General features: G+C 44.4%; 1 protein-coding gene across 1 annotated transcript in view; it reads left to right on the top strand.

Moving 5' to 3' along the window:
- Positions 1–26,764, top strand: part of mmel1 (membrane metalloendopeptidase like 1) — a 124,321-nt gene that overhangs the window by 33,833 nt on the left and 63,724 nt on the right. The window contains exons 3-8 of the mRNA XM_033048585.1: positions 2,379–2,438; positions 4,265–4,426; positions 6,551–6,631; positions 14,805–14,900; positions 18,337–18,455; positions 24,542–24,607. Of these exons, the coding sequence (XP_032904476.1) occupies positions 2,379–2,438; positions 4,265–4,426; positions 6,551–6,631; positions 14,805–14,900; positions 18,337–18,455; positions 24,542–24,607 (584 nt within the window). The remainder of the gene's footprint in view (positions 1–2,378; positions 2,439–4,264; positions 4,427–6,550; positions 6,632–14,804; positions 14,901–18,336; positions 18,456–24,541; positions 24,608–26,764) is intronic.

The following is a 26,764-nucleotide window of genomic DNA, read 5'->3' as shown; positions in this document are numbered from 1 at the left end:
GTGTCTAACCCAACTTTGAAATGGGGCAATTCATTCTTCATCACTGAGTTTAAAATCTTAGAACTTCCTACCTAATGTAACCATGAGAGTATCTTCAGCTCAATGATTGGAGCGGGCAAGGCTTGTAAAATATTGGCACTCCCAGTGATGCCCACCTCTCATGAGATCATTGTTTCAAAAATCAGAGAACCTTTGATATTAGACGGACAAGGTAGGGCCAGAAATAAGTTCAAAAAACAAATAATCTGTATTTCTAATGAGGTTGAAATATAATTGATAAGCAGTAGTTAAAATAATTTAAATAAAAGAATGGTGCTGATGAATTTTGTACAAGAGAACGACTCAGTAGAGGGTCTAGGCTTATAGTTGAGCCGTATATCTAAGGGTAAAAAATGTGGGAACAATTTTTGGATACAGATTCTGCTAAAAACAAAACCCAAATTAAATTGTTAAGAAGGAACTGCAGATGCTGGAAAAAATGCTGGAGAAACTCAGCGGGTGAGGCAGCATCTATGGAGCGAAGGAAATAGGCAACGTTTCGGCCTCAAACGTTGCCTATTTCCTTCACTCCATAGATGCTGCCTCACCCGCTGAGTTTCTCCAGCATTTTTGTCTACCCAAATTAAATGGGTTGTCCAATTTTCCCAACTTACTTGCAAGAGAAAGAAGTGTTATGTTAGTTTTCTACTGGCCAATTTGGTTTAATGACCTGGAAACCGGGACAGGTTTGGGAATTGGAGAAGGCTGCAGATAATTAAATAAAATCTAAGCGTTGAAAATGTTGGAATAAGAATTCATACAATGCTTAGGATGAGGGAGCACCGTCCTGTATGGTATAGCTGCCCAGCCTGCAGCTGTCCGTTTTTTCATCTCTTTTTTAAATTTTTAGTAAATAAAGTGTTTTTGTTCTGGAGTTCTAGTATTTTTTATGTGGGGGATGGGAAGGGGGGAAACTACCTTTCAGGATCCCTACCTGTTCGGAGAGGCAGCTTTTCTCCGGGCTGCATCGTCGGCCCGTCCTCGCAGCCTACCAGCGGGCCTGGAGTGGCGTTTCCTGTAAGAGACCGCCCAGAACCTCGGCTTCGGCAGCGGCACAGCGCTGGAGCGCTATCGCGGAGCACATCGGGCGATGCCTTGCCCGGGTCGCCGCGCTGGAGCTCCCGTGAGCTGAAGACCGGCGATGAAACATCGCGGAGCTGCGGGTCTGTGGAGCGGCCAGCTGCGGGCGGCGGCGCTGAACTTTAACATCGGGAGCCTGGGATCTCGCGACGAGATCGCCAGTGGTGGAGCTCCATCCGACGCGGCCTTGTTGGCTTCGGAAGCCGCGGTCTCGAGTAAGGAGGCGACCGTTCCAGGTGTCCCATGCCGCTGAGAAGATTCTCCCGACGCCAGAGCACGATCACCCGGCGAGAACGGCCTGGAACATCGGGCCTCCATAGCGGTGACTGCAGAGGCCTCAATAGGCCTGACCATGGGTGGACATGGGGGTGGGACTCGAGTTAGTGCCTTCCCTCATAGGGGGATGTTTTTTATGTTAAAGTTCTTTATTATTGTCATGTTTGTATTCTTTTTTTATGAGCTGCATTGGCAACAAGCATTTCACTACACCTAGGTGTATGTGACCAATAAAGAAACCTTTGAACCTTTGAACATATATACTGATGTTTATAGTACTCAGAAGAGGCAACTAGAGATCGTACAGAGGAATAGTGTTCAGATTAGTGTTGATAAAATAAAAGAGAACAAGCGTCACTTCCTCCAATTTTCTCGATGCTTTTCACAGCTAATAAAGTACTTTGGAAAAATAATTATTTTGTGCGAACTAATTTCACGAGAGTAATGCTGACAAATAAAGTGAAATTAATGACTGATATGGAGGATTAGTTTAGTTTAGTTTAGAAATACACCATGGAACCTGGTCCTCTGGCCCAGCGAGTCTTCACCAACCAGCGCACTCTCCGCACACTAGCACTAACCTACACACATTAGAGACAATTTACAATTTTCCCAAGCCAATGAGTCTACAAACTTGTACATCTTTGGAATGTGGGAGGTAACCGGAGCACCCTGAGAAAACCCACACAGTCACAGGGAGAACGTACAAACATCACACCTGTAGTCAGGATTGAAGCTGGGTCTCTGGCACTGTTAGACAGCAACTCTACCGCTGCACCACCGTGCCACCATGGTTTTGAGAAATGAGAAGATAAAACCTTCTCGCTGTCCTTCCAATATCTGTTGTGCCATAGAGGGCAGAGGGGAGTGCAGTGGAGGTGGTGCATGGACTGGTCCTATATTGTATCGTTCTCTCTGCATATTGTTTTTCAACAGAATGGATGCTACACATTTCTGACTGTTATTCCTCTCTCTGTCCTCAGACAAGCAGTTTCCCAGCAGCGTGGACAAAGTGTGCATGACCGCGGGCTGTGTGGCAGCTGGTGAGTGTTTTGTAATAACGTCATCCCTATTACTTACCGAATAGGGAAAGGCCTGGATGGAGTGGATGTAGAGAGGATGTTTCCACTAGTGGGAGAGTCCAGGATCAGAGGTCACAGCCTCAGAATTAAAGGACATTTCTTTAGGAAGGCGATGAGGAGGAATTTATTTCATCAGAGGGTGGTGGATCTGTGGAATTCATTGCCACAGAAGGCTGTGGAGGCCGCCGATGGATATTTTTAAGGCAGAGATAGATTCTTGATTAGAATGGGTGTCAGGGGTTATGGAGAGAAGGCAGGAGAATGGGATTAAGAAGGAGAGAGATACATCAGCCATGAATGAATAGCGGAGTAGGCTTGATGGGCTGAATAGCCTAAATCTGCTGCTGTCATTTATGAACTTGTGAATTCAAATTCCATTTAGTGCGAATTGCAATGGAAATGAATCATTGATAATAATGGATTAATTTCCTTGCGATTAATAATTATAATGGAAAGGTAAACCACAAATGATGATCTGAGACCACATTTTCATTAAGCTTAATCATTGTGGAAAATATTCAGGGAAATGATAACAGTACACCATCCGTGGTATGTTAGCATTCATAGCAAAAGGATTTGAGTATAAGAGCAGGGAGGTTCTACTGCAGTTGTACAGGGTCTTGGTGAGGCCACACCTGGAGTATTGCGTACAGTTTTGGTCCCTAATCTGAGGAAAGACATTCTTGCCACAGATGGAGTACAGAGAAGGTTCACCAGACTGATTCCTGGGATGGCAGGACTTTCATATGAAGAAAGACTGGATAGACTTGGCTTGTACTCGCTAGAATTTAGAAGATTGAGGGGGGATCTTATAGAAACGTACAAAATTCTTAATGGGTTGGATAGGCTAGATGCAGGAAGATTGTTCCCGATGTTGGGGAAGTCCAGAACAAGGGGTCACAGTTTAAGGATAAGGGGGAAGTCTTTTAGGACCGAGATGAGAAAATCATTTTTTACACAGAGAGTGGTGAATCTGTGGAATTCTCTGCCACAGAAGGTAGTTGAGGCCAGTTCATTGGCTATATTTAAGAGGGAGTTAGATGTGGCCCTTGTGGCTAAATGGATCAGGGGGTATGGAGAGAAGGCAGGGATGGGATACTGAGTTGGATGATCAGCCATGATCATATTGAATGGCGGTGCAGGCTCGAAGGGCCGAATGGCCTACTCCTGCACCTATTTTCTATGTTTCTATGTTTCTATCCATGGTGCACACTAGGATTCACTTTTTATTCTAAAGTAATGTTCTAAACTTATCTTCCAAATACGAATGTTGAAATTTTTTTCCGATAATCTGGTTAACACCCATCACCCAAACCAACCTCCCTTCCAATGACTTCATCTATACTTCACGCTGCCTCGACAAGGCCACCAGCATAGTCAAGTAACAGTCTCACCGCGGACACTCCCTCCTCTCCCCTTTATTATCGGACAAGAAGTACAGAAGTTTGAAAACCACACCTTCAAATTCAGGGACAGTTTCTTCCGAGCTGTCATCAAGCAGGTCCTGGCCTTCGAGCTTTCTCATTGCAGACATTTGAACTATCTTTAATCGGACTTTATCTTGCACTAAACCTTATACCCTTTATCCTTTATCTATGCACTGCAGTTTGATTGTAATCGTGTGTAGTCTTTTCTTTGACTGGATAGCACGCAAACAAAAGCTTTTCACTGTACCTCACTGTACCACGTGACAATAATGAACTAAACTAAATCAAAAGAGATGTCAAACCGACGGCACAAGTCCTAGTTTTATGGAGAGTGTGTAATAGTATATTTTTGTTTTTAAGCTGCAAGGCTGATCCAGAATATGGATCCATCTGTCTCACCATGTGAAGATTTTTACAAATATGCCTGTGGGGGGTGGCTGAACAGGCACATCATACCCGAAACCAGCTCCAGATACAGTATATTTGATATTCTGAGAGATGAGCTGGAAATCATCCTCAAAGGTAAAGATCAGAATGGTTGTATTTAAGTCAAGAATGTTTAAATGTCATATGTACCAACAATGAAACAATGAAATTCTAACTTGCAGCAGCACAACTGGCCTGTGAACGTAATACACACAGATAATATATAATAAACAATATACGATGCACAGTGGCGGCGCCTAACGGCAGCGGCTCGACTACAGTCGTCTGTCTTTTTTTATTTTTGTCTTGTTAAATGTATGGCTTGAGTTAGTTTTTATTATTTTTTTTTAGCTGTGTATATGTGGGGGGTGGTGGGGGGGCTGTGGGGGAAACCGTTTTAAATCTCTTCCCTGTGCGGAGACCCGACTATTCCCTGTCGGGTCTCGGATGTGGTTGGGCCCAACATCGTGGAGCCGGCGGTGACCTCCGGCCGGGACTAACCTGAGGGCTCCAGTTACAGAGCCTGCGGAACTGACATCGTGGAGCTGGCCAACTTCGGAGCGGGAAGAGCTGTGGTGGCGTGCGGCTGCGACCCGACTTTTGGAGTTCGGAGGCACCGGCCGCAGACCCGGTGGACGGGAACATCGGGAGCTCGCAGGTCCCTGGTGGGAGACCGGTTTTCCGAGCTCCGCAACGGCGATTTCTCCCGCTGGAATCGCGGGTTTAAGGACATGGAGCCGGGGCCTAACATCGCCCCGCGTGGCTTAAACGGCCTCAGGACTTACCATCGCCCGCCGGGGGCTTTAACATCGGAGCCCCAGTTCGCCTCGACACTGCAGTTGGACTGCTGGACCACGGGAGAAGGAACAAAGGGAAGAGATAAAGACTTTGCCTTCCATCACAGTGAGGAGATGTTGGAGACTCACTATGATGGATGTTTATGTAAACTATGTTAGGTGTGGGTCTTATTGTTTTGTAATGTAAAAAACTGTAGAAATGATATTTCGTTCAAACCTAGGTTTGAATGACAATAAATTGCATTCTATTCTATACAAAAATGTATAGAATAATTAATAACCCTAATATTAGTGCAAAACAACCACAAAGTCCTCAGTACAACCAAAGATTGTCCGTAGTTCGTAGTTGAGATTAGAGTTGTGTAGTGTTCAAGAGCCTGATGATTGCTGTGAAGGAGCTAGTCTCCAACCTTGTGGTCTAATTAAAAATCCATATTCAAATCAGGCTTGAACACAGATGTGAGAAAACAAACAGCTGGAAGAACTCGACATGTCAGGCAACATCTGTGAAGGGAAATAGACGGTTGACATTAAAGGTTGATACCCTTCATCTGTCCATGACCTTCCACAGATGCTGCCTGACCTGTTGAGTTCTTCCAGTAGTTTGTGTTTTTGCGCCAGACTTCAGCATCTGCAGTCTCTTGTGTCACAAGGACACAGGTGTTGACTCTGCTGCTGCATGCTCCCACTTAGTAACTTGAAATATTGGGCCATGCTTGGCAAGGGGAGTAATGGACAGGAGGACAGTGTTAACTGTGCAGCTTTATCAACTGACCCTACCCAATGGGAAAGTGACGGGATTAGATTCTCAGCCCATTTTAATCTTGCCTTCCCCTACTCTGTTTTCAGGTTAGTGTGCCAACAGGCTGCTCCAAACCTGTCAGTTTATTCCAGTGGATAATAGAATAATTACGCTCCAATTTTTTCCATTTTATATCGATGCATAATATTACACAAAGATGTTCCTTGTAGAATTAAACTGTATGTTTCCTTGTATGTAAATGTATCCAGTAAATAGTTTCCATGCGTTTCACAATACACAATACAATTTTCTTCAGATCTTCTCATTCTGATGAGCACAAGATATCCAGTGCCAAAATCATGCGTAAGCCTGCAGCAGCGTGTAATTCTGCATGAAAATCATCGCAAATTAACACAAATGTTTCAATTGCACAGAAAGGGCTTACTGCGCGAATCTTAACTTGTGAGCTTTCACTTATTCTACCATATTAACTGCAGCAGAATGCAATTCATTCCCAATTACTACAGTTAAAAGCAATTTTAATTTTGATTTGTGAGATGTACAGATGTAGGCCTGGAATCGGAACCCGTGTCATAAGGTCATTTTCTTGCAGCTGAATAGATTGTTTGTTTGAATAGTTGTATTAAACTTGGCTCCAATTTTACTTCTTTCACATTCAAGGTGTCTTGGAGAGACCGGATGATGGAGATCGTGATGCTTTTAAGAAAGCCAAACAACTGTATAAATCCTGTATCAATGACAGTAAGTTCAAATACTTATCATCATGTTTTCCCATGGTGAGTATAGACACAAATTGCTGGAGTAATGCAGCGGGTCAGGCAGCATCTCTGGAGACATGGAATAGTTTAGTTTAGTGATACGGCGCAGATACAGGACCTTTGGGCCACCGAGACCGCACCGACCAGCGATCCCTGCACATTAACATTATCCTACACACTGGGGACAAGTTACATTTATACCAAGCCAATTAACCTACAAACCTGTAGTCTAGACAGGGGACCTGGTATCAGGTCAAAACCCTTCTTCAGACCCAATGTCCAATGTGACACTTACATATGGAGTCACTCAATTTCTTTTGGATATTAGCCTCAGGTAAGGATTCTCACCTCTGACTAAGAAGGTTTCAAGGTCAGTTTATTGTACCAATTAAGGTGCAGTGAAATGTGAGTTACCATACAGCCATACTAAGTGAAAAGCAACAAGACACACAACCACATAAAAGTTAACATAAACATCCACCACAGTGGATTCCACATTCCTCACTGTGATGGAAGGCAATACAATTCAATCTTCTTCCTCTTTGAACTGCGACATCGTGGCACTCTATAACTATATTGAGAACGAAAGGGCAGCTAGGAAGAGCGTAAGTCCTCTTAAGGATCCACGTGGTGATCTATGTGTGCAACGTTAAGAGATGGTTGAGGTTGTAAATGAATGCTGCTTATCTGTATTTACCATGAAGAATGACATGGAAGCTGGTGAGCTCAGGGGAGGGTTTAGCCAGGCCTTTGACAAGGTCCCACATTGTTGGTTGGTTGAGAATGTGAGAACACATGGAATCCAGGCTGAGCTAGCAAGTTGGGATACAACATTAGCTTGGTGGTTAGAGGCAGAGGGTGCTTCTGGAGGATTGGTGGCCTGTGATCGCTGGGATCGCTGCCTCATCGTTTGGCATGTATAAGGATGATTTGGATACGAGTCAAGTTCGCATGGTTAGTGGGTGCGCAGGCGACCCCAATATTGGAAGTATAGTGGACGGTGATAAAAGATGGATAAGGTTACAACAAGGTATAGATCAAGTGTAGAAATGGGCAAGGATGGATTTAATTTGGACAAATGGGAAGTGATGCATTTTATTAAGTTAAACCACATGAGGACATGCACGGTGAATGGCAGGGCCCACAGGAATATTGCTGAATAGGGAAACCTTTGGATACAAGTACAAAGTCCCTAAAAATTGGAGCACAGGTAGAATGGGTTGCAAGAATCCACAGGAATTGTCACTAGCCTAACGATCATTTGCTATGAAAGGTTGCTGTCCCGATCATCAAATAATAGAATAGAATGCCTTTTATTGCCATTCAAACAGCTTGGTTTGAACGAAATTGCATTCGCTACAGCTTTAACAATTACAAAAAGACCCAAGACCCACACTTAACACACTTTACACAAATACCATTCTACTCTTTGATCCAAACCTTCACATTTTAAGGATAAACATAGTAGTTTAGTGTTATTGTAACTGAACAATCCTATTTCTAAAGATAGACACAGAGTGCTGGAGTAACTCAGCGGGTCTGGCTGCATCTCCGGAGAAAAAGTGTGGGTGACATTTCGGGTCGGGACCCCTCTTCAGACCAAAAGTATAGGGGAGGGAACTGGAGGTAAGAAAAGGCTAGAACAAAGCAGGGCCGGCAACAGATGACCAAGGAAGGGTGGAGCCCATAATGGCCCATTGCTAGCTGGGGTAGAGGTGATAACGATGGGATACAGGGATGTGAACAGTGGAACTAGTAGGATGACGAGGATGGGGGAGGCAGGAGATAGCGAGTTCAGGGGTTACTTCAAATTAGAGCAATCAACTTTCATACCACTGAGTTATAAGCTGCCCAAGGAAATATGAGGTGTTCCTCCAACATGCATGTGGCTGCACTCTATTTCTGACTTTTAATGCCTCTCCATCACACAGTGTATTGCCTTTTAAATCACTGCCTTTATTCAAAACTCATTCCACAGTCTCATCTCAGAAACCCTATACCAGCTCCATATCCCCTCCATCAACCTTGTACTTCTCAAATTCTACATCCCTCTCTTGCCCTCTGGAATCTTTGGTCAATGTTCCTGTAGACCCATGTGTTTCCCACCAAGACCTTCCAGCATCTTTACTCCCAATACTAGAGGCCACAGTTTTAAGGTGAGAGGTAGAAACTTTATAGGAAACTAGACCAAGTGCAGACTCCAAATTATTTGAAGAAAAAATAATTTGAAAACTATTTAAATCATTCCGACATGTTTTTGAATGCCTCTGTTGTTCAGGAGCACAAAGGTAAGCTGCCAATAGGCTATGGTAATGTTCCTGGAGGTGGCCTCAGGTCCCTGGCTGAGGCCCAGTCTCTGTGTGATATGTGGGCAGCCACGCCAGCCAAACCATGAGGGCAGTTGGACCAATACATGCAAATCATACCTCTTTCCCACCAAGAGCTTCCAGCAACTTAACTTACAAATACTAGAGGTCACCTAGTCATCATTAGTCATGAAGATTGACACAAAATGCTGCAGTAACTCAGCGGGTCAGGCAGCATCTCTGGGGAAAATGAATAGGTGATGTTTCGGGTCGAGACCTTTCCTCAGACACTACTCATGATGCAGTTGCTTGTATATTGAGGTGACCAAATACAGAGTACGTCAGCACTCTCTTGAACCACGTCCACTCCTTTGGCTAACAGGCCTGCCATTTTTTAATGAAAAATATACACAAAATGCTGGAGTAACTCAGCATGTCAGGCAGCATCTCTGGAGAAATGGAATAGGTGAAGTTTCGGGTCGAGACCCTTCTTCAGACTGAGAGTCCTGGGAGAGGGAAACGAGAGATATGGAAAAGGTACATAGAGCAAATGACTGAAGGACATGCAAAAGGACAAATCAAATCCAGCAACGAAAATCAAGGAAAGGTGGAGCCCACAATGGTCCATTGTTGGCTGTGGAGAAGGTGGTAACGAGTGATGCAAACAGTGAAACTCAGCAGAACGACAGTGAAACTAGTGCGATGACTACTAGAGTGGGGGAGGAACGGAGAGAGAAAGAGAATGCAAGGATTACTTGAAGTTAGAGAAATCAATACTCATACTGCTGGGTTGTAAGCTGCCCAAGCAAAATATGTAGTGCTGTTCCTCCAAGTTCCATTGTCTTACCGGTGAAGTTCACCTTAAGATCATAAAACAGCATCTTTGGCAAAGCTTGCTGCAGCTTTGCAATTCAACATCAAGGCCAACAATTTGAAATAATCAGCATTTCTAGTTTTGAATTTGTGGTGTTTACACAAAAGAAGTGAGTCCGTCATTTCAACCTACACTTCCCCTAACCTGATATTTTGTTTCTTGTCCAATTACTGCTCTGTCTCACTTTTGTAATGTACGGTTTAAAAGGCTGTTCAGCTCAAATTGAGTTGTCTACTAACTGGCTACTTGTCAAGCCAGCAGACCCTGTCTCACTGTGCGAGCTGACCCACGAGGTACTCTGATTGTAAAACAAATTTAACTCATGGTAATCACGTACAATTAACGTAGCGGGAAATTCGGAACTCGTGGACGCAACTTAGCGACTCGTGGCGCTAAAGGCAGGCACCCGTGAAACTTGTTAACTCTTGAAAAAATTCAAACGTTTAAAGTTTTCCACGAGTAAAATGTACTGCTGAAGTTAAAAATTGAAACATTTAAACTCGTTGTAAGAACGTAGTGGCCCGTAAGTTTACCTTAGTGTCTCGTGAGTCTACCGTGGGCCCTCTTTAACTCAGCGGGCAGGCAGCATCTCTGGAGAGAAGGAATGGGTGACGGGATGACGTTTCTATTGAACCTCGCAATGAAAAGACAATGGATTTCATATATTGGAGTTACCCTTGTACTTCAGCGTACTTACTCAAAGGTTTACGGCCGAACTGAACTCAAAATATGGTTTGTATATCAAACATGCATGTTACAAGCACCAACCAACCATTGACAGATGAAAGATACATGCAGCTCCTGGAAAGCGAGCGTTAATTAGTTCCGTGTTAGAGTGAAGTTCTTACCGATAGTAATAATTTTATTCGGAATAGTTTAAATCTACCAAGTAGCATTTTAGTTTACACCCACCACCTCCATACTAATACACGTCTATCCACATGTTGTTTCCTCCATATACCACCGGTTGTATCGTTATTTAGGTGTTTTGTCCACCCTGAGTCTGAACGGCGCTGTAATACAGAGCAAGTCTTTATTTCTATTTCCCTTTGTGAGAATGTTTTTTCCCCTGATCATCTTCAGTAAATAGACATGCGGGCGGCTCTAATAATGTTCACATGTTGCCTAATCGCTTTCCAAATATTGGAACGTGAAATTATATTTTATCTACCGTTCAAAGCCTCATTTCAGATCTTCACAATGCCAACCGCATTGAAGCCTTTCGCTGCTTGGACGCGGGCGGTTCACTGCAGAAAATGACTATTTGTTTCCCAGATAAGGACGAGATGCAGAATAAGTTCGGATACACAGTGGGATATTGCTTAAAGCTGTATATGTGTGTTGGTGGAGCGAGATCTGGGTGCCCCGAAACTGCACTGGTTTGTTCCGCGACAAGCTGATTGTAATGCCTTCACCGTTTGTAACACCTTTTCCCACGGACACCTTTCAGAACAAGCTCAGAAACGGCTTCTCTTTTGTCCGTTTTCAGGTGAGCCGACAGTGTGGAGAGGTAGGGTTACGCGACTTTTGTCTGTAATGGATATTTGTCACCGAACGTGCCGAATTCCTGGAGACCAAACACCACTTATATAGCTCATAGAAACATAGAAAATAGGTGCAGGAGTAGGCCATTCGGCCCTTCGAGCCTGCACCGCCATTCAATATGATCATGGCTGATCATCCAACTCAGTATCCCGTACCTGCCCTCTCTCCATACCCCCTGATCCCTTTAGCCACAAGGGCCACATCTAACTCCTTCTTAAAGATAGCCAATGAACTGGCCTCAACTACCTTCTGTGGCAGAGAATTCCACATATTCACCACTCTCTGTGTGAAAAATGTTGTTCTCATCTCGGTCCTAAAAGACTTCCCTCTTATCCTTAAACTGTGACCCCTTGTGCTGGACTTCCCCAACATCGGGAATAATCTTCCTGCATCTAGCCTGTCCAACCCCTTAAGAATTTTGTAAGTTTCTATAAGATCCCCCCTCAGTCTTCTAAATTCTAGCGAGTACAAGCCCGTTCTACCTGTTTAGCTTAACAATGAACCCCCCCACCCCCATCCCCACCAACCCTCGGAGAGAACAGCGAGGGTTCTTTGTTCTTGTTCCGAATTGTGTAAGAGTTGAAGAAAAGTGCCTTTTTCCATGCGAGACTCAAGCGGTGACCTGATCTCTCTGGGAAAAGGAGAAGTTCAAAATGCAATAGATGCGGCCGTGCTGAATTCTATCTTTAATAAGTTTCATAATCAGGCAACCATGAATTAGAGACAGACAAAATGCTGGAGTGACAATGGGTCAGGCAGCATCTCTGAGGAATAGGTAATATTTCGGGTCAAGACCATGCTTCAGACGGGTCTCGACACGAAACGTCACCAATTCCTTTACTCCAGAGATGCTGCCTGACCCGCCGAGTTTCTCCAGCTTTTTGTACACTTGTTCACACTTTCGGTTATTGATCTGCAAAGTTTCTGTGAAATTTGCCCGACAATCCACAAATTGCTCTGCTTGCTATCTCTCTTCATTTCTTTTAATTTTTCTGATGACCTATTCACACCCTGTTCCAATCCGATTCATTCTGGATCTGATCTCACACACTGTTCATACCTCCAAGTTTATGCCATATCAATCACCACAAATTTTGGACTGGTTCATCTTTCTTCGCAATCTTTTTAAACAGCAAACGGGCAACTGATTGAATGATTACTGCATTGAAAAACTATTTTAAAGAATCTGCACAGTGTCTCAATTGTGCAGCAGCTCCACAAATAATAACAGAATCATATATTTTTATCACAGTTAACAGTACACACGTATGATTTACAGTTTAGCTACTCAAAACCACAGGATGGAGATGTCTTCTTTAACACTTTAACTTATTAAAACAGACCTTCATTCACAGTTGGCTCAAGAGTAACTCGGGAGAGGAACTTGGAACATCGCAGAAATTACAAGTAAACGGCAAACTTATCATACCCGTGGGAAATCGGTTAAACTCTTGATCATACACTTGGAATCTCATACACAACCACGAGTTTTTCACTCGGGGTACCTCGTGGGTCAGCTCGCACAGTGAGACAGGGCTATTAGGTGCTTTGGAAAATGCTTGGCCTCACTTAGATGAAGCAGTAACTCATGACTTACTCTGATCTGCAGCTGCAAGGCCACATAGCATGAAGATAAGATAAACCTTTTTCTCAGAGTCATTTGAGATGGACTGGTGTAACAAATGCCCTTTGTTATCAGCTTATAGATTGAGGTAGAATTGCAGGTGATCTCACTTCACTCCAGGCCTTGAGTGCCAGGACCACCAGACTTTAGGATACAGTTGCTGTAATGAGTTTAGTTTAGTTTGGAGATATAGTGCAGAAATAGCCCCGTGCATGCCTTCTCCCCATACCCCATTGACTCCACTAGCCCCTAGAGCTCTATCTCACTCTCTCTTAAATCCATCCAGCGATTTGGCCTCCACTGCCCTCTGTAGCAGGGAATTCCACAAATTCACAACTCTCTGGGTGAAAAAGTTTTTTCTCACCTCAGTCTTAAATGGCCTCCCCTTTATTCTAAGACTGTGGCCCCTGGTTCTGGACTCGCCCAACATTGGGAACATTGGGAACATTCCTGCATCTAGCTTGACCAGTCCTTTTATAATTTTATATGTTTCTATAAGATCCCCCTCATCCTTCTAAACTCCAGTGAATACAAGCCTAGTCTTTTCAATCTTTCCTCATATGACAGTCCCGCCATCCCAGGGATCAATCTCGTGAACCTACACTGCACTGCCTCAATCACAAGGATGTCCTTCCTCAAATTAGGAGACTAAAACTGTACACAATACTCCAGATGTGGTCTTACCAGAGCCCTATACAACTGCAGAAGAACCTCTCTACTCCTATACTGAAATCCTCATGTTATGAAGGCCAACATTCCATTAGCTTTCTGGAATATTGGCCTTCATAACAAGAGGATTTCAGTACAGATTATTTGTAGTTTTATTATTATTTAAATTAGTTTTTTTCTATTCATGTTATATTGTTTGAGTGTTCTTCCATCAGTGATGTGAATCCTTGAAAAATGCTCCTATCCTGTTCCTACATTGTACCGTCTTCAGCTTTAATCTCTCCTCCCTTTCACCGTATCACAGAGCTTGCCTTTTGTTCTATCATCCACTCCAGCCCAGCCATCAACGCTCCTCTCTGTATCTTCATTCCTGTTCATTTCTACCATTGAAGTTTGGTTGATATGAAATATAGTCTGATACGATACAATACGATACAATAGAACTGTATTTATCTCAGGAGAGAAATAGTTCTGCCAACAGTCATAAAACACAACATACACAAAACACAAAATACATAAAGTATGAAATTAAAGTCTCAAGTGGAAAGGCTTGGGGGATGTGCAAAGATTGGGGAGATGGGGGGGGAGTCAGTCTCAGTCCACCCCGTGACAGAAAGGGGATGAGTTGTAAAGTTTGATAGACACAGGGACGAAGGATTTACTGTGGCATTCTGTACTGCATCTTGGTGGAAGCAGTCTGTTGCTGAAGGTCCTCCTCAGGTTGACCAGTGCGTCATGGAGAGGGTGAGCTATATTGTCCAGGATGCTCCTTTCACAGATAATGCTCAACTTTAGACTTTAGAGATACAGTGCAGAAACAGGCCCTTTGTCCACTGAGTCGGCGCTGACCAGCGATCACCCCGTACACGAGCACTATCCTACACATCAGGGACAGTTTATAATTTTTACCGAAGCCAATGAATGTACAAACCTGTGCCTCTTTGGAGTGTGGGAGGAAGCCAGACCACCTGAAGAAAACCCATGTGGTCACTGGGAGAAGGTCCATGCGTCCGTACAAAACTCCGTACAGACAGCACCTGAGGTTAGGATCCAACCAGGTGTCTGGCACTGTGAGGCAGCAACTCTACCGCTGTGCTGCCCAACTGTTGTGAAGTAAATTCCTCATTTTATGTTGCAGCTTTAATTGCCGAGCGAGACTCTGAACCTCTGTTAACTCTGTTGGACTCCGTTGGAGGATGGCCAGTTGCTGAACCTGACTGGGACGTTGTGGAGGGTATGAAGACCACTCCTGATTCAGAGGAGACTTAGAATTGCAATGCCGAGTGATTGTGTACCATTGTGTAATTGCAGTATGGTAATTGACAAGAGTAATTCTGATAGTCAGCAATTTCAGCAATGTCCTATAGTACTAGACGCATAGCTTTTACATGAGAGGGGAAATATTTAAATCAGATGTGCGGGGCACATATTTTGCACAGAGGTGGCTGCCTGGAACACACCATTGAGGATTATAGTGAAGGCAGTTGCAATAGTGCAATTTAAGAGCCATTTGGACAGGTGCGTGAATATGCAGGGTATGAGTGGATCTGCATTATTTACAGACAGATAAGAGTTGGTTTTGGCATTAGGTTCAGCACAGAGACTGTGGGCTGAAGGGCCTGTTCCTGGGCTGTACCGTTCTATGTGGTACAACCCTCGAATATCTTGGAAGAGAAAAGCGACAATTGTAGCATAAAAACCTTAAACTTGCAGCGCAATTCATGGTGATTCATTATTCCAGACATCCTGGTGAAAACATTGGGAACAAGCTCAGGCAGAATCTGCGGAAAGAGGAAACTTTTCAGGTTGAAGACCTTTCACCGGTTGTGTGTTTCCAGAAATTTATGTAGTTATTTATACCTTCCAGGATCTTGCAATTCCCTTCTAAGCTTAGCAAGGGCAGGCCAATCACCTTCAATTTCTCTTCCGATCATAACAACTTCATCCAAGTACCTTGGTGAATCTCGGCTGCACTGATGCCTAGATTAGTTGATCCTTTACAAACATAGAAAATAGGTGCAGGAGTAGGCCATTCAGCCCTTCGAGCCAGCACCACCATTCAATGTGATCATGGCTGATCATCCACAATCAGTACCCCGTTCCTGCCTTCTCCCCATATCCCTTGATTCCACTAGCCCTATGAGCTCCATCTAACTCTCTTTTGAGTGCATCCAGCAAATCGGCCTCCACTGCCTTTTGAGACAGAGAATTCTGCAAATTCACAAATCTCTGGGTGAAAAAGTTTGTCCTCATCTCAGTTCTAAATGGCCTACCCCTTCTTCTTAAACTGTGCCCCCTGGTTCTGGACTCCCTCTACAACAGCAGAATGACCTCTTTGCTCCTCTACTCAAATCCTCTTGTTTTGAGAGCCAACATGCCATTAGCTTTCTTCACTGCCTGCTGTATCTGCATGCTTACTTTCAGTGACTGATGTACAAGGACACCCAGGTCTCATTGCACTTCCCCTTTTCCTAATCTGATACCATTCAGATAATAATCTGCCTTCTTATTCTTGCCACCAAAATGGATAACCTCACATTTATCCACATAATACTGCATCTGGCAGGCATCTGCCCACTCACCCAACCTGTCCAAGTCACCCTGCATTCACATAACATCCTCTTCACAGTTCACACTGCCACCCAGCTTTGTATCATCTGCAAATTTGCTAATGTTACTTTTAATTCCTTCATCTAAATCATTGGTATATATTATACATAGCAGCACCGAGCTAGTCATTGCCTGCCATTCCGAAAGGGACCTGTTAATTCCTACTCTATGTTTCCTGACTGCCAACCAATTCTCTATCCATATCAATACCCTACCCCCAATACCATGTGCTCTAATGTTGCCCACTATTCTCCTGTGTGAGACCTTATCAAAGGCTTTCTGAAAGTCCAGATACACTACAACCACTGGCTCTCCCTTAGCCATTTTACTTGTTACATCTTGGATATGGAGACCTGAACTACACTCAGTACAGTATACCAAATGCATTCTTAGAAAACAATCTCAACATGACATTTTAATTTTTGTTCACCAACTCCTGTGAGTGACTTGGGCTTTAGCAGAATGAGAAGAGATCTCAATGGCTTGACTGATTGGATATTGTAAGAATGTTTTCTTGGTCGTGGAGACTAGTACTATATGTAGAATAGGATAGAATCGTACAGCGTGGAAACAAGCCTTTCCACCCAACTTACCCATGCCGACCAACATGTCCCATCTACACTAGTCCCATCTGCCTGTGTTTGGCCAATATCCTTCTAAACCTGTGCTATCCATGTATCTATCCAAATGGTTTTTAAACATTATGATAGTACCTGCCTCAACTACTTCACCCAGCAGCTCATTCCATAAACCCACCACCCTCTGTGTAAAATAAAGTCACCACTCCGGTTCCTATTAAATCTTTCCCACCTCTCCTTAAATCAATGTCCTCTAGTTCTCGATTCCCCCTCTCTGGGCAAGAGACACTGTGCGTCTAGTCGATCGACCTATTCCTCTCATGAACTTGTAAACCTCTATAAGATCACCCCTCATCTCCTGTGCTCCAAGGAATAGTCCTGGCCTGTCCTGGCCTGTCCTGGCCTGCTCAACCTCACCTGCTAAGCTCTGGAGTCCACTCCCTAAACATGAGGCATTTTCCCTCAGCTCCTTAAAAGGTTCACAAAGTTAATCTATTTTACCAAGTTTCCAGAGATCTGTTGCAATATCTTTTTACCCATCTAACAGTTGGATTTGGTTTGGTCATACTCTTGAAATGTTCCTTCAGCAATGATGAATGTGAAGGATCATCGATGCCACATGGATTGAACAGAGGAAGACATAAGGGACAATGAGGCTATTGCACTAGCATGGGCCCCAGTCTGAGGGAGATAGAAGAACAAATACATGAACAAATCAATAGATCCCTAGGGGGTTCAAATGGAAAATGGGGTTGAAAGGGAAAGCTACATCAGCTGTGGCAGAGGAGACTTAATGGATCAAATAGCCTAATTCTGCTCCTATGAGCTATGAATTAGTAATAATAGAACCTCAACTTTCTGATTATTAACTGGGGTTAATAATCAGTGTTTAGGATAAAAGGAAACAAAATTCTTAAAATGCAACCAGGAGGTCATTTTTTGCCAGTATTTAGCAAGCCCAACAAGGAAATAGACTGTTCTCATCATTAAGACTGAGGCGATGGTGGCAATGGTACCGAATGAGAGAGTAGAGAAAGCTCAGGGGAGGTGCAACAAGTGATGAGGGGCCTATTCGAAGGACTATATTTTTTCATGACATGCAGTTGAGGTCTTGCCTGGAAGGGTGGATGAGACAGAAATACTAATTGTGTTTAAAAATGCTTGGATGAATATCTGAGGTGCCATTACTTATTAGGACTGAAGGCTGGAAAATGGAATTGGCCAGATTAGTATTTTCAAATAACATGAGCACAACGGGCATTGGCTGCCGTCTACACTGTGCCATGAACATTTGTGATTCTATGTTTATTGTCTAACTGCCTGTGAAATCTTTGCTATAAAAAGGACCATTGTTTAAGAAGGTATGAACTTTATATGGTCATTATGCCAAGTTATATTCAAAGACCCCCCCACCGTTGATCCTGTACTGTGTTAAAAGTCATCTGTGCTCAAATACTTTCTCTTCTTTACCTGTTTGTTCAGAGCCTGGTTGGAGTTTGGAAATCATCCTGCCACAGCTGAATGCCAACTACAATAAGAGGGTGGTAGTGGAGATGTTCGTTTGGACGGATGATAGGGACTCGAGTAGACACATCATTTATGTAAGTCATTCATTCATTTTCACCTTAATTCATTGGTTTGAATGTTTGGATATTATTTAACAGATTGTGCAAGGAGGCAGTTTCTCTTGGCATTCTGCAATGGCATGTGAGGAATTCTCACACCCACCTTGCTGCCTAAGTAGGATGTTTTAGAGTCTGTAGTATAGTTTTTAAGAAGTTTTATTGCAATGGGATACAATTTTGCATTATTCTACTTTTATCTAATGTGACAGTACTTATTATAAAAGCAATGTTTAAAGCCAAAAATAAGCAACTTCCACATCATAACCTGGAATTTGCCCCTCCTGTTTCTTGGCATTGATATCATTCTAACACTGTGAATATGTCACGAGAGGTTCAGTTGTGGAGCTTCATAGAACAATGTTCTTGGGATTTAAAAGACAAAATTTAAAAGACATTTGGACAGGTACATAAATAGCAACAGCATAGAGGAAGCAGACACTGAGTGCTGGAGTAGCTGTGGGTCAGGCAGCATCTCAGGGGATAAGTCTGGAAAAGCGTCCCGACCCGAAACTTCACGTATCATGTTCTCCAGAGATTCTGCCTCACCTGCTGTGTTACTCCAGCACTCTGGGTCTTCTTTTGCAAACCAGCATCTGCAACTCCTCATTTCTACAAGGCTTAGAGGAATATGGACAGGCAGGTGGGACTGGCATAGATGGGGCATCTTGGTTGGCATGGACAAATTAGGCCGAAGGGTCTGGCTCTGTGCTGTACCACTCTCTACATAATGCCAGGTTCAGCTTGGGGCTCCCTACTGATATGCTCTAAGTAGCACGGCAAGTGCACATTGTGTAGCCATCTCTTGGCTGCATAGTAAAATATAGTAAAATAATTCTAGCAAGTGCACATTGTGTAGCCATCTCTTGGCTGCATAGTAAAATATAGTAAAATAATTCTAGTTATTCAAAGTCAGCCTTCCCAGCCCTTGGACATCACTGTAAGAGTCTCATCATCAATAGTCAGTAGTGGAGAAGCTTGCTGATGATTGAACAGTCAACAATTCCACTTGCAAATTTTTAACAAATGACCCAGTGCATGCTGGCCATGACCAGACCTTGGCAGTGGTCAAGCATGGGCTGATTAGTGGCAAATGTCATTCACACCACTAGTGCCAGGCAATAACTACCTTCAATGTAGAGTCATCTTTTACCTACACTCCTAGACTTTCACTAGCATTGCCCAACCCCGAGTTCCTTCCTATCAACTTTGTGAAGATCCAACATTTTTTTCGGTCCAGCCACATAAATATTGTGGCTATTAGAGAAGGTCTGGGCACAATGTGGAGATGACCTACTCATGACATCCCAGAGCCTTTCCATTGCTTACAAATCCCAGGTCAAGAGTATGATGGAATACTGTCCATTTATCTGGATGGCTAAAGCTGCAATGACATTCGAGAAGCTTGGCTCCGTCCGAGACACAGCGGCCCATTTGATAGCCACCTCATCAGCCCCCACTCTAAACATTCATTATTCCCATCACCTGCTGGTAGTGACTACAGAGGTGACCATCTAATAAATGGATTGGCATTGGTTACCTGGGCAAGACTGACACCATATCCCAAATCCCCAACTACGACCTTCCCGAGGGGCAAGAGCAGTAAATCCAAAGGAAGACAAGCTCAAGTAGCACGCCTTCATGGGTATGAAATAGATTGCCTGCTCGTCATAGTCCTCAAGGGTAATTAGAGAGGGAAAACTAACATCGGCACTCATTAGTCAGTCAGTCAGTCCCATGTTGTAGAGTGGATAAATAATCAATAAAAACAATACTGTTCAAGGTTGAGGGAAGCAGTACTGTTCAATGAATGAATGTTGCAATCATGGCTGGAGTTGGAGGGTAGTCCAAAGGGCTGAGAGGTACCCGGGCAAGTTGGCAGAACAGTGCCCACAGGACTCATGGTCTTTCTGCCTCACCCATCCCTCCTCCACCACTCCAACCCCATCGAGGCACAACCAGGTGGTCCAGGTTGGAAGCTACCAGGAGGATCTATGAGGAAACGTGTCCTAAAGTTTCTTCAGAGCCTTGTTGGAGGTTGTAAACTATCCCGCCACACGCAATATCCGTTACAGTAAAGCGGCCTTTTCACGGGGCGAGTTGACGCAAGATGTCACCAGAGTGAAGTGGTCGTGGTCCAGCACGAGTCTCGCACGATATAACGGCAGTAGATAAAGAGTTCCCACGGTACTCGGCATTTCTGCTATTTGTGCGAGTGACTTGTCCGTTTCCCGAGCATTCCCGTTAAATGTTGAATGAACATCGTGAACTACACGTGACACAAATGATGTAACTTTTTTTTTCACACACTATATATATCCTCCCTTGGTTGAATTGGCTCATTTGGAGACATATTTTACTGTGTATGTGGGAGACACAGATGGACTGAGCACAGTACCTCGGTCTTACTGTGTGTGGGAGAGGGGGAGAAAGAGACGTACACTCACAGAGGCAGAGTCTCTCAGCCTGTGTAAGAGGGAGGGAGAGAGAGAGAGAGGCACACACAAGGTGGATGTGAAATCTCACCTGCCTGTTTCAGTGACAGACACCCGCCGTCAGTAAATGAAGACACCCCCATCTGTCTCCCCCTCCTCTCCCTCGACTCCCCCACCTTTCTCTCCCAACTCCAGTCCCGTCCCGACCCCCTGGGAAACTGAATAGAGCAACAGTCAACTGCTGCCTGTGCGCTGATATGACAATAAAGGCTACTTTACTTTACTGATTTAAAGAGTTCCCACGGTAGACTGTAAAACTGGGACCCTGGTTCTGGACTCCCCCAACACCTTGAAATCATCTGCAAATGTAGTAAAAAACAGCATTTAAAAAAAAAGAATCTGCATCTTTTGGCACCAGACAGCCTAATCGGAATTGAGTCTGAAGATGTGTCTCGTCCCGAAACATCAGCTTTTTTTCTCCAGAGATGCTGCTTGACTCGCTGAGTTACTCCAGCTTTTTGTGTCTGTCTTCGGTTTAAACCAGCATGTACAGTTCACTCCTTACACCGGTCTCTGTACAACATTGATTGGTAGCGTTCCGGACCCCTGGACCCGAGGACTCCGACCTGTATCTCTCAAAGAAGTACATGTGAAAAATTTCTCACGGACCATAAAAATGCGTAACCTTTCAGTAAAGTCCCTTTTAAAGTCCCTTTTAAAGATTATAGTTATTTTCTTGAATCTCATTAACATAACTCATGAATAAGTTGATGTCCATATGCGGATGCAAATCTTTATTTTTATTTATTTTTTAAATTCAATCCCACATAAGATAATTTTTACTCACCTTCTGTTCCCTCTGTCCAGCTTCCGGGTTCACCGTTCTCAGGAGTTCCCACGGTACCCGCAAGAGTTATTACGGATATCGCACTGGCCACTACGTTCATATAATGTTGCAATACTCAACCACAAGTGTACAAGTCACTCTTGGAGAAATTCAAACTTTCTTGAATTTTCTCCCGAGTGACCAAGTTACACGATGACCTGCCGTTAGCGCTACGGTGGTCCACGGTGGTCCACGAATGCCGCACTGTTATCGCACGAGGTTCCCACGATGTTAAACTCCGGTTAACTCTTGCGTCAAGTCGCCCCGTGAAAAGGCCGCTTTAGAGAGCAAAGCCGAGGAATGCCTTACTTCCAGGAAGAAGTGACAAAGGGAAATCCCACTGTTTATTCCGACTGCTGTAAAAACAAATGAAGTCTTCTCTCCTTTTGTGGGGGATATTCCACACCAGTGTGTAACAAAATACCAAAGACCAGCAGGGGCAGCTTGCGATGATCCTGGGGCTTTGAGGCTGAGAGCAACTGATCTCCGCGAGTAAAGCTGCTAAATACACACATGGAAGTTGTATTTGACGTCAAAATAGGTCACAAAGCTGAGCGAGAACAAAGAATGCAGTATGTATTGACCTTTTAGATAGCAGTTTCTGGGAAAACTTTGTCAGTAAAAGTTGATTGGTCTATGAATAAATAAGAACTGTGTTATATTTCAAACTGTAAGGTTGAAAATCTCACTGCTAAAACGTTTTATAAGTTGCAACTCTATTAACACCATATGGAGGTGTTTTAAACATGAAACAAAGTGTTGAGGTTGAGAAAAGAGAAGAGTTTCCCGATGGGCACCGATAAACCCAGAAGTGGATCCAAAGGCTTGGATAGAGTGGATGTGGAGAGGATGGTTCCATTAGTGGTAGAGTGTAGGACTACAGGTCATAGGTACTTTTAAAGGACGTACTTTTAGGAAGGAGATGAGGAGGAATTTCTTTGGTCAGAGGGTAGTGAATCTGTGGAATTCTGCGCCTCAGAAGGCTGTTGGTGGATTTATTTAAAGCAGAGATGGATAGATTCTTGATTTGAATGGGTGTCAGAGGTTATGGAGAGAAGGCAGGAGAATGGTTAGGTGGGAGAGATAGATCAGCCATGATTGAATGGTTCCATTTGAAAGACACAAAGTGCTGGAGTAAAAGTTATCAGCATCTGCAGTCTCCTGTGTTTACATTTCACTGAACACATTGTAAATGTAGATGTGGGAGATTAGGTAAATACCAACAGTACAAAGTCGGCATTGATGTCTGAAAGGGAAATTGCATTTGACAAAACGAGTGGGTGTTTTGAGGATGTGGAGGCACAACAGCAGATGCAGCAATTTGAAGAAGGTTCCCGACATGAAGTGCCATCCAGCCATTTCTCTCCACAGATGCTGCCTGGCCCACAAAGTTCCTCCAGCAGTTTAATTTTTTATATACTGTATTGATGATGTAGCCAAATGGGGGGGGGGGGGGGGGAGAGAAGGGGGGGGTGGAGAAGGAGGGGGGAGAAGGGGGAGAAGTGGGTGGGGGGAAGAAGTGGGGGGGGGAAAGACGTGGGGGGGAAAGAAGTGGGGTGGGGGGGAAAGAAGTGGGGGGGGGAGAAGTGGGGGGGGAAAGAAGTGGGGGGGGGAGGAGGGGGGGAGGAGAATGAGGGGGGAGGGGGGGAGAAGAGAAGGGTTGGGAGAAGTGGGGGGAGAAGGGGGGGGGAGAAGGGGGGGGAGAGAAGGGGGGGAGGAAAGGGGGGGGGTGGGGGAGAGGGAGAGGGGGGGAGAAGGAGAAGGGTGGGGAGATGTGGAGGGGGAAGGCCACAAGCTGGTTGGTGAGAGGATGGTTCAGTTGCCAGCTAACAGCTGGGAAGAAACTGTTGCTGAATCTGGAGGTGTGCATTCTCACTCTTCTTTACCTTTTGCCTGATGGGAGAGGTGAGCAGAGGGAGTGACCGGGGTAAGACTGGTCCTTGATCATGCTGGCAGTCTTGCTGTATAGACTGAGTCAGTGGAAGGGAGGCTGGTTTGCGTGATGGTCTGGGCTACGTTCACTGCAATTTCTTGCGGTCTTAGATGGAGCTGTTCCCAAACCAGGTTGTGATGAATCTGAATAAGATGCTTTCTATGGCGCACCTATAGAAGTCGGTGAGGGTTGTTGGAGACAAGCCAAAGTTAGAAACATAGAAAATAGGTGCACGGATAGGCCATTCGGCCCTTCGAGCTAGCACCGCCATTCAATATGATCATGGCTGATCATCCAGAATCAGTAACCCTTTCCTGCTTCTTCCCCATATCCCTTGATTCCGTTAGCAATCATGCCGTGCATTCTAAGGATGTGGGTGTGCTTTCTTTTGGTTTTCTTATGGTCTGCAAACCTGTAGATTGAGTTTGATTGGTATTTGGCTGCACAGTCATGAGTGTATAAGAAGTATAGTAGGGGCGGAGAAAGCATCTGTGAGGGGCGCCATTGTTGAGAATGAATATAACGGATGATTTGTCAGAAAGTCGAGGACCCAGTTGCAGAGGGGACAGTTGACTCCAAGTTCCAGGAGTTCCAGGAGCTTGTCATCACTGAGCATGGAGCTGGCAATACAAATGCCCAAACGTTACACAGATGACTGAAGAATCTCTTGTCATTTTGGTACAACTTGCGTTGTATATTCTCCTTGAGTTGTGGTGAAGCACCAATAATAGATATAAATTAGTTTGTTGAATCAACATTCATTTGATGTTCTTCCAGCTTTTGATTAATGCACTGCCTGTTGCTCTTACAGATCGATCAACCCAGCCTGGGGATGCCCTCCAGGGATTATTACTTCAGGGATGGTAACTACAAGAGGGTGAGCACTGAGACCATCAACGCAGAAAATATCATAGATTCTCAGAGTACTTTATGTCGGCACGTTGGTCCAGCGGTAGAGTTGTTGCCTTACAGAGTCAGAGACCCGGGTTCCATCCTGACTGTGGGTACTGTCTGTACAGAGTTTGTACGTTCTCCCCATGACCTGCTTGAGTTTTCTCCAGGTCATAGTCAGAGTGATACAGTGCTGAAACAGGCCCAACTTGCCCAAAACATGTCCCAGCTACACTGGTCCCACCTGCCTGCGTTTGGTCCACATCCCTCCAAACTTGTCCTATCCATGTACCTGTCTAACTGCTTCTTAAACAATGGGATAGTCCCAGCCTCAACTATCACCTCTGGCAGCTTGTTCCATACACCCACCACCCTTTGTGTAAAAAGTTACCCTTCAGATTCTTATTAAATCTTTTCCCCTTCACCTTGAACCTATGTCCTCTGGTCCTCGATTCCCCAACTCTGGGCAAGAGATTCTGTGCATCTACCCGATCTATTCCTCTCATGATTTTATAAGATCATCCCTCATCCTCCTGTGCTCCAAGGAATAGAGACCCAGCCTACTCAACCTCTCCCTATAGCTCACACCCTCGAGTTCTGACAACATCCTCGTAAATATTGTCTGAACCCTTTCAAGCTTGACAAAATGTTTCCTATAACATGGTGCCCAGAACTGAACACAATATCCTAAATGCGGTCTCACCAACGTCTTATACAACTGCAACATGACCTCCCAACTTCTATACTCAATACTCTGACTGATGAACGCCAATGTGCCAAAAGCCTTTTTGCCCACCTTATCTACCTGTGACTCGACCTTCAAGGAACCATGCACCTGCACTCCTAGATCCCTCTACAACACTGCCCAGAGGCCTACCATTCACTGTGTAGGTCCTGCCCTTGTTAGACATCCCAAAATGCAACACCTCACACCTCTCTATAATAAATTCCATCAACCATTCCTCAGCTCACCTGGCCAATTGATCCAGATCCTGCTGCAATTTTTCACAACCATCTTCATTATGTGCAAAACCATCCACTTTTGTATCATCTGCAAACTTGCTAATCTTGCCCTGAATGTTCTCATCCTAATTATTGATGTAGATAACCAACAGTAACGGGCCCAGCACCGAACCCTGAGACACACCACTAGTCACAGGCCTCCTGTCCGAGAAGCAACCTTCCATCATCACCCTCTGCTTCCTTCCATGGAGCCAATTTGCTATCCATTCAGTAATCTCTCCTTGGATCCCATGCGATCTAACCTTCCAGAGCAGCCTACCATGTGGAACCCGGTCAAATGCCATATTGAAATCCATGTACACAACATCTACAGCTCTGCCCTGATCGACCTTTTTGGTCATGTCAGATTTGTGAGACACGACATCCCACATAGTAAACTATGCTGACTACCCCTAATCAGCCCTTGCCCAACCTATCCCTCAGAATACTCTCCAGTAACTTTCCAACTACAGATGTTAAGCTCACCAGCCTGCAGTTCCCAGCATTTTCCCTGCAGCCCTTCTTGAAAAGAGGCACAACATTTCCCACCCTTCAGTCTTCCGGCACCTCTCCTGTATTTAAGGACGATTCGTAAATTTCAACCAGGGCTCCCGCAATTTCCTCTATAGTTTCCCACAATGTACTTGGATATAAATGATCAGGCCCAGGAGATTTGTCTACCTTCATACACGACAGTACCTTCAGTACTTCTTCGACGATAACACTGACTGCTCTCATGACACTTCATTGACTGCCCCAAGTTCCTCCGTCCTACTGTCTTTCTCCTCGGTAAATACAGAGAAATACTCATTGAGGACCTTGCCCATCTCCTGTGGCTCCACACAGAGGTGACCGCTTTGATTCCTGAGAGGTCCCACTCTCTCTCTAGTTACCCTTTTCCCCTTATGTATTTATAAAATCTTTTGGGATTGTCCTTAATGTTACCCACCAGAGCTATCACATGGCCCCTTTTTACCCTTCTGATCTCCTTTTTCAGTTTACTCCTTAGTTCCCGAAACTCCTCCAAGGATGCACTTGTTCCCAGCTGCCTATACCTGTCCTTCTTGTTTTTGACCAATGCCTCAATTTCCTTCATCAGCCAAGCTTCCTTACATTTGCCTGCTTTGCCCTTCACTCTAAC

The sequence above is a fragment of the Amblyraja radiata genome, chromosome 31 (assembly GCF_010909765.2).
Source record: "Amblyraja radiata isolate CabotCenter1 chromosome 31, sAmbRad1.1.pri, whole genome shotgun sequence".
Taxonomy (NCBI): Eukaryota; Metazoa; Chordata; class Chondrichthyes; order Rajiformes; family Rajidae; genus Amblyraja; species Amblyraja radiata.
This window is presented reverse-complemented; position numbering and strand designations above follow the sequence as displayed.